Source organism: Scomber scombrus, chromosome 9 (genome assembly GCF_963691925.1).
Source record: "Scomber scombrus chromosome 9, fScoSco1.1, whole genome shotgun sequence".
Classification (NCBI taxonomy): Eukaryota; Metazoa; Chordata; class Actinopteri; order Scombriformes; family Scombridae; genus Scomber; species Scomber scombrus.
In genome coordinates, this window is record NC_084978.1 from 18725726 (window position 1) to 18735173 (window position 9448).

The 9448-nt window shown below is 40.6% G+C and overlaps 1 protein-coding gene across 1 annotated transcript; it reads right to left on the minus strand.

Moving 5' to 3' along the window:
* Nucleotides 1-205: 205 nt before the first annotated feature.
* On the minus strand, nucleotides 206-2021 carry adra2db (adrenergic, alpha-2D-, receptor b). Its single transcript, XM_062425906.1, has one exon. It carries the CDS (start codon nucleotides 1641-1643, stop codon nucleotides 372-374), a length of 1272 nt encoding a protein of 423 aa, XP_062281890.1. The 5' UTR covers nucleotides 1644-2021; the 3' UTR covers nucleotides 206-371.
* Nucleotides 2022-9448: the final 7427 nt, after the last annotated feature.

Here is a 9448-nt window from a genome sequence, read left to right on the forward strand (position 1 = left end):
TCAGCTTCACTCTGAGGTAGCTCACTCCTCCTGCTTGCTGCAGCATGAAGGATTGATCTAATACAGGGATTTCATGTTCAAAGGTGCACATTTGCAGGACTTATTATATAGTGACCTATATATTATAACTGCATATCTAAAGTAAATATATGTAGGTGTGCAATGCGATGAACTAGGAATATTTTTCCTTTGTTTTGCTCAACTTTACATTTTATTCATAGACATTAAGACACAACACTCAGTTTCAATATGATAGTAGTTACATTAAAATAGTCAGCCAAGAAGATTGAGTTCTGCAATTCCTTCCTCACTGTTGAGTGAGAGGCTGGCAAAACAGATTAGTCCCAGGAACCCTTTCTGTGCCTGTGTGTTCAAGTGCGTTTAGAAGTTGTACAAATAATTTTCTTGAAGGCTTTCCTGAAATCCCTGTTGAAAATAGTGTATATAATGGGGTTCACTGAACTGTTGCAGTAGCCAATCCAAAAGAAGAGGTTGAAAAGTGCGCTAGGGATGTAGCAGCTGTCTCTGCAGATAGCATGCAGGCTGTATGTGAAGAAGAAGGGGAACCAACAAAGCACAAACACACCCATCACTACCGCCAGCACGAAGGTGAAGCGTTTCTCCCGCATCTGGGCCACTTTGGTCTTGTTGGCCGCGGCCAGCTGCTGTCGCGCAGCTGGGTTCTTCTGTTCCGGGTAGAACTGTAACGCCCTAGCCGAAGCCCAGGAGAGACGGCAGTTCTGAGGAGTGCAGCAGTCGGACCCCTCTACCTTTCTCCGCTTGGTGAAGCGATGGTTGCGGGGTTTAGTATCCGACGGACAGCAGCTCTCCTCTAGGTCAATGTCATCCAGCTCCCCTTGCCTCTGCTGGTGGCTGCCAGAGCTCTGGCTGCTGGGGCTCTCCATCTCGAACCGGTCCTTTCTGACGAAACAGGTCTCTGACTGGGACGGCTGCCTCTCCAGGCCGTTTTTGGCCACAAACACGGTGGAGGAGCGCTGTTTGGCGACCTTATAGATCTTACAATAAACCAGAATCATGATGAGACCCGGAGCAAAGAAGGACACCAGACAGGAGGAGAGGATGTACCAGGTCTCGTCGTTCAGCAGGCACTCCCGTTCGTCGTGTTTGGTCATGAGAAGAGGAGGGAAGGAGATAACAGCAGATATTACCCACACCACAGCGATCATGGACTTGATGCGCTTAGGTGTCCGCTTCAGGTTGTAGCTCACCGCCTTTGTCACTGACCAGTAGCGGTCCAGGCTGATGGCGCACAGGTGCACGATGGATGAGGTACAGAACAACACGTCCAGCGCCAGGTAGAAGGCGCACCAAGTACTGCCAAAGTACCAGTATCCCATTACCTCATTGGCGAGGGAGAAGGGGATGACCAGCGTGGCTACCAGGATGTCTGCTGAGGCCAGTGAGACTAAGAAAAGGTTCTGTGGCGCACGGAGAGCCCGGCTGGTCAGCACTGCCACAATAACCAACACATTTCCGACAATAGTTACTGAAATGATCACAGTAACCACCAGGATAATGAGCGCAGTGGCTGCCTCCGTGTGTGGTAGAGCAAACGGTGCGTCTGTGGTGTTCTCATCGTTGGAAACATTTTCTATCAACAGATTTAACTGGGTTAAATCCATTCTGGCTCCAATTTGTCCCAGAGTACCATGTTTATTTGTGCACCCTCTTCTTCCCCGAAGAAGCTGAGACGGGGTGCCCTGAATTATCCTCCACTAAGGCATGGAGATATGCTACGCGCAACGCTCTATTCAAAAAGAACGTAACCCACATACGATGCAGTATTGCACAAATGTTCCTCCACAAATAGTAAAACCTTCACCACAAGTCCTCCAAATGGTCTGGACACGCGCACCAAGTTCCAAATACATCACAAATACGAGAAAAACACTTCACAATCCAAAGCTCCACGAGTGAAGTCACTTATCTGCTGTCCCATCGCCGTGCGTAATGCTGCTTTTGGGTTTTGGTGTAGAGCATCGCTTTGGAGACGCACCGGAGATGCACGCTGCTGGTGGAATGAATGCCCATACAGGAGCGAGGTGTCATCACTCCGAGGACCAACCCATCTCCAAACTTAAAAAGGAGAGAGAGAGAGAGAGAGAGAGAGAGAGAGAGAGAGAGAGACAGAGAGAGAGAGAGAGAGAGAGAGAGAGAGAGAGAGAGAGAGAGAGAGAGAGAGAGAGAGAGAGAGAGAGAGAGAGAGAGAGAGAGAGAGAGAGAGAGCGTTGTTTACACAGTTGGTTTTTAGATTTATTTAAAACTGGAAGTGTTTCTCTTCAGGACTTGTGTTTGATTTTATACATTCACATTTAATTGTTTTCTTCTTTTCATATTTAACTTTTCTCAGCATTACATGTACAACATACAGGGAGTGTAAAAACACCAAGTCTTGTATTGCAGAACAAAATGTTACCACTGTAGCCGTCCTCTATCATTTTTTATTAAAAAAAAAATTCATGCCAGTGGCAGCATCATAACAGGAATGCCATAGGGTGAAATGGCCATCAAGAGTCATTGGTGGATCTGGAGGTAAAACAGCACAGCATGAGGTTTCTCTGAACTTAATGATCCCTGAAGGGCCAGTGATTACAAGGTCGTAGTTTTCAAAATAAAATGGTTTTCATGCAACAGTGACTGACTGATCTGAACTTCAATATTGCATTTACAGGTACATTTCTTACTATGCAACTAAGACCAGACATCTAAGACCTCTATGTTTGCACTCTCAGTCTTTTCCATTATTCATACTGCTCCATTATAATCTGGAATGTTCTGTGCAGGCACAGATGGAGGTGTAGATACCTGTTGCTGAGAAGCTTGCATCTGTTTGGTCTGGAAGTTCAGTTATATAACATGTATGCAGTGCAGTCAGTTGTGTAGCCAGGGGATGTTTACCAGTCAGGAGTGATACAAAAAGACACACACACACACACACACACACACACACACACACACACACACACACACACACACACACACACACACACACACACACACGCTCACACACACACACAAACACACACACGCGCACACACACACACACACACACACACACACACACACACACACACACACACACACACACACACACACACACAGAGCCACTCAGGGGTCATTGAGAAATAAGAATAAAAAATAAAAAATGCTGTTGAGCTGGTGAGCATCAGAAGCACTTTACAAATTTTGGATATATGAAAGAAATGTTTTGAAAATAAATATCATCTACTGGAAGGTATGGGATTTGAACTCCAGGTCAAGCCGTTTTGATGGATGCCAACATTAATGTTGGTGTATGTGTGTGCATCTGCGAGTTGTCTGGAGGCCTATTGAGAACATCTTTTTGAGGCTGTGTTGAGATGAAACACAGAAGGAGTCAGAACAGGTTTAGAGGAGGAAGTGGAGGAGGATTCGGACAGACTATCTCCCGCTCTGTCTCTCTCTCTTCTTCGCTCTCCCACTCTGATCTCACTCCCCAGGATGAACATAAAAAACGGCGAAGATCATCTAAAGGTGACTGTCACCATATATCAGTGGTCTGTGGACATTCCCTTCAGGGTCGACCTCCTGCATTAAAACAGAAAAAAACACTGACCTCAGTAACCAGCAGCCTACAACACAAACAAGCTCTTTACTCTTTACAAGCAGAGAAACAGTTGTGTTGTGTCTAGTCTCGCATAGCCAGAGCTATTTCCACAGTGCTGTGCCAGCTTGTTATGTCTGATTTCATAACCCAGAGGGGATCAATTAAGTAACATACAATTATAATTATTACAAATAAGCAAGTTTTGTAATGAAATACTTTGATGGAAGATGCAATTACACGCACTCCCTGTGTTTTATTGCTTTTCATCTGAAAGCTTGTTGTAACATTAACAGAGCATTAACATATTCATGGATTTGTTCCAACCATCTCAGCAGTGGATGAATTTATGATTAAATCACTGAAATACATACCTTTTATATATTCTCATATAGCAGGTTTGCAATATATGACTGAAAATACAACACTTTATGCACCTGTTACTTTTACCTTTGCAAAAACATTTAATTATGTAACATTTCAGAATTGCTCTGCTTGCAGGTGTTAGAGATGCTTTTGTTGGTGCACATACTTTATTTTCAACACAGAACAAGCACAGACAATTGCTCAGAATGAAAGAATAAAACGGTCTCTGCAATGTTCTTGTCATCTCCAATCAAGAATTTCACGAGTACAGATATTATGGTTACATAACACATTTAGCTAAATATCTCTTGAAGTCACCTCATAAACTTTTCAATATATTTTCTAGCTGTCTGGCACACAAACCTTTTTCCACATTTCATATGTATCACTAAAATGTATTCTACACAGTAAAAAGCTTGCAGTAAAAATGTTTACAGTATTATTACTGTATTTTAATTTATAGTATTATTGTGTTTTCATATATATCATTTCTGCATTTTATTTTACGGTAATTTTTACTGTACTCATCTACTTATTAGTACCGTTTTTCAATTACAAAATTACAGTATTAGTATTTTTTTCAATTTGTTTAACTTAATTCTGTCACAACCAGAAATAATAGGACCCCAGAGCTGACCACAGAGACGAGCGAACACACAGGGGTATACTCAAAGGCAGGGTTTAATGACAAAGTAAGTGGGGCAGTGAGGGAGCAGTGGCTGGGTCTGGGGTAAGGGTTCCAGGGAAGGTGGGTGCGGCAAAGGTCCAATACGGGAAGGCAGTGCACAGGGAGCTGGATCCAGGGAACAGAGGCAGGGCAGCAGTAGGTGGAGTAGGCAAAACTGTAGGGAACAGGAGAGAGCAGTTACACCAGGGGTAATCTTTACAATGCAGAAAACACTAGAGGTTCAGCCCAGCGTTACCACATGAGTAGCGGAACTATCTGGCAGAGGGTAGAAGGGTGACCGGGTCTTTATGCTGCAGCTGATTGAGATGAGAAACAGGTGTGCCAAACCTCCACCACTGGACCCCGCCTCTGCCAAAGGGAAACAAAGACAAAACAGGGGAGGAGCACAAGGGGAGGAGACAAGACAGACAAGGAAACTCAGGAGGTCACAGCTGGGGCTGTGTCAAATCCCAATTTTTACCTATAAAATACAATCCAACTGCAGTACAGACCTGTACACCATAATTTATTTTCTTTATCAACAAAATCAAAATTACTCATGAACATTTGTCCTAAAAATATGAACTTTAATTGTTGAACATTTACTTATTAAAAGTACAAATAACAATCTTAACAATACTCTATATCTCTCCTGCTATCTTATGCTTTTCATAAAGGGGTTGGGAAGCAGACAACATAACTTTGTCTTAACATTAATAACCATTACAAGAAACATCCACCTCTTAGCCACCTAACATTGGTTCTAGTCACTGAGTCACATCATGAACCAAAAATATTAAACAAATTAAATGTATGGCCTAATTTGGTACTACATTAAATAGATAAATAAGTAAAAGTCATCCTGGGGGGGACATGAATATCTGAACATGGGTATCTGCACCAAGCTTCATGGAAGCCACCCAATAGCTGTCAAGATATTTTACTCAAAAACGTTTTTACCAGTTTTTTACTAACATTTTACAAGGGGATCAAATGGCCAAACAAACATTATTAAAAACATTTTAACATTTGAATATATTTTGTGGATATCAATAATACATGTTAGATAACTATCTAAAAACGGTTGTGTTTCTTAGCTAAGTTATACACAGGTAAACACACTCAACTTATATTTTTTTACTTTTTGTTTACAATAAATAACTGTAAGACAGTGGGGAAAAAAGCAAGTCATCTTAGCAAGAAGTAAGTCAATTTGAAAATGTCTCAGTCTTACATAAAATAATAAAAATAATACACTTTGTTGAGTGTATTATTATTGTTGAGATAAGTCTGGTAGAGAGACTGAGACTGTTAGTCACTTTTTCCTCCTTTGTCCTTTTATCACCAGGTTCACCGAACAGTTAAAAAAAAACCTCCCTATTTTCGAGGCAGATTTACTACTGAGAAGAATTACAGCGGTAATGGAAAATGTTCCCATAACCCTTTGCTATTTACTGTTCTACTGTATAAACGTTTTGCAGCATCTTTCTGTACATATTACAGTAAAATACTGTACAAATTACAACATTGGTTACAGTGTGGGCTGCACATGCTGCGTGTCCCAAAAAAAAGAAAAAAAGAAGAAAACATGCCTGTACAGACACACACACACACACACACACACACACACACACACACACACACACACACACACACACACACACACACACACACACACACACACACACACACACACACACACACACACACACACACACACACACACACACACACACACACACACACACACACACACACACACACACACACACACACACACACACAAACAACCATTGGGTATGTAAACATACATTCATTCTTTTATTATTTATATTTAAACATAACATTCTGTCAGAATCATGATACATGATTCACAGAATAATCATATTTATAAAAACTAAATACAAAAAATAATGACACATGTTCCTTTTGGCCTTCCATACTCTGAGTAATACAACAATACCCAGCATCCTGCCACTTTGGACCTAGTTTCCTGTTATGATGCAGTCATAATGCCTAACGAGGGGTGGATATATATATATATATATATATATATATATATATATATATATATATATATATATATATATATATCACAAGCTTTTCTTAAGGGCACAGTTGCTGTGTGGCTAAAGGTCGTTCCAGAAATTAACAAATGAGACAAATCAAATCTATCAATATTACAAAGATTAGTTTCCAAATGACATTAACAACAATAATTGAAAAGGTAAAACTAATATTAGCATGTTACATGTTTGCCAACACTGTAAAACAAGTGACCCCTCTGTGGGCAACAGATTCAATTACAGCCACATTTTAAAATATTAGCAGCTCTCTGAGCCACAGGAGCAGCACAAACATCTACCAAGTCAGCCAAACGGCTCATCAATCTTTAGATATGCACAATTATTTGACAACTTGTTTCACTGCCAGCAAGTAATGTTTTGATTGATGTGGTTGTGGTGATAATTACTGCCCCCAGAAATTATTCATTAGCTTAGCTGTGATTACAAATGCTGAGCACCATTTCCCTGCCAAATCAATGTGCTTATTATGAGCTCAGACATGTGCCTTTTTTTTTTTTTTTTAATGTAATTTTCTCTCATAGATAAGGTGATGGATGAGACACCTGTGTATGGGTGTGCAGGGATGTTCATAAAGACTCACAGGAGATTCATGAGAAAGGTGGCCACTTTCTGATAAATTGAGGTTATGGAAAATATGGCATGCTAACATACAATGATGCTGATAACTGTATTTTGGTCATACAAGTCTGTGTAGATAGAAAGAAATGATCCCTGAGAAGGCAGAAGCTGACTGATGGCTGTGTTTCCCTCACTCAATCCTCTTACCTTCCTGTTTTCTTTTAAGGAGGCTGTTTAGGCTGAATTTGAGCAGAGCCCACTGCTGCATTATGTAATGTTCCAGGAATAAATGGCCTGAGGTGGTGTGTGAAAACCTCATCTCAGGTTGCAGGTGATTTGTTTTTAGAATAAACATTTTCTTCAGGGAATTCAGCCTGCAGAAACTCAGCCATGAAACCCTCTGATTACCTTAATACTGTATACGCATAATTATTTGTGTGTGTGTCTGTCACATGATCCCTGTTCTTGTTGTTGTGCATACATGTAGGAGATAGCATACGATGGAGTGGGAGGGGACTCTGAGTGTGTGTGAGTGTCACAGCCACACTGTGATACAAGTTCTTTTTACAGAGATCACACATCTTTCCTCATCTCCCACTTTCTTCTAGTGTTGCTATTACTGTCGGTAGGGTTGGCAGGTTGGGATAAATACATGACGTCTGACCTTTGTTGTGTCCCAAACAAACAAGATTTCCCTCCTATTTTTCCACAGCCTTGGACAAAACCACACAGGAATTTGAAAGCATGGCCAGGTTAATGAAGTCTTGAAGGTCACGCCTGTCAGCACATTTCCCTGAAAGAATGATTGTGATCTAAGCAGAAGTTTGAGACGTTTTCTCATCAGGGAAGTTGTTGAGGCTCAATAAACATAAAGGTAATTACATGAATTGGAAATGTGAAAAAATGTTAAATCATCAAAAAGTTGTAAGCAAGCACAACAGCATTACTGATCATCATTCAAAAAATGGCTGTGTTCAAACTGGAAACAAACTGATGACTTTGATTGATTAGCTTCCCAATGGACTGGACTTAAGTAGAAATCAATCTTTTATAGAGAGCTGTAATGATTGAGTACACATTCAGCAAGGGAGGGCATTTTTAAAATTCTCATCTGAGACCCTAGACAACAGGCTTCCTGTAAAAAACAATTCAGTGAATTATATACCCCATATCACTATAATGATACATTTGCTGCTCATTAAAAGTGCCTACATTTCAAGCTTTTTAGTGTGATTTTGTGAACTCCCTTGTGAGCTGTTGGCTTAAAATTATTAAATTAAGAACAATGGGTGAGAAAGAAGAGTAAACAACTGAGTATGAGGGCCTTGAAACAAATCAAGCCATTTGTGTTCAGTTGTGGGATCAATCCAGTCTTTGCTTCTTTCTTTTGCCCACCAAACTTCCAAGTCCACTTAATTTTGGACACATGGACCGAGTGAGGTAATGACTCAGAACTCTGTGATGACTCACAAGACATTACGGTTTGGTAATTGTAATAAACTATTAAACATGAGCTAGCAGATGACGCAGATGAGGGGATACATGTGTCCTGAATGCTCTACTAATTTCATTCATTCATTTATTTTACCTATGGGTATATTTAGAGTGAGAATAAAACCAAAGGCTATAGCTTTGTTAGGCTGTAGTGCTCATTACACAAGCAAGCGTTGTAGAATGGATGAAAAATGGATGAAAAACATTGTTATTGTGAGATCCGCACAATATGAGCAATCAAATCTGTACTTTGTACTTTTGTCACGAATTCAATCAACATTAAGTGTTGCCCAAGGCCTAGTAGATGACAAACAGGATATCATCAACGTTATTAGGATACATAGCTGACCGATCGCCATGGCTCCCAGCACTGGTGTGACAAAAAACTATCACTGACAGGTCACACTGTCATACCAGTGGATTTCTAGTGCATTTAAGGGGCTGCATTTTGAATCATTGATTCAGAAATAGAAAAGTTGAGAGCAGAGGGATCTCTAAAAGAAACATTTTTGTTAGACACACCAGAAATTTAACTTTAAGGTTTAGGCAATGTCAGTCTGTCCTCAGCTTCAGTCCAGTACAGATATCCAAGGGGCTGAGAGTATGATGATCCTTTAACTTTTCTACTAGTGACATCATCAGATCAAATTTTAAATTCTTCCAATACTCTGA

Bases quoted from the DNA above. Each gene is read 5' to 3' on its own strand.
- adra2db (XM_062425906.1), bottom strand. From the start codon at position 1,643: ATGGATTTAACCCAGTTAAATCTGTTGATAGAAAATGTTTCCAACGAT.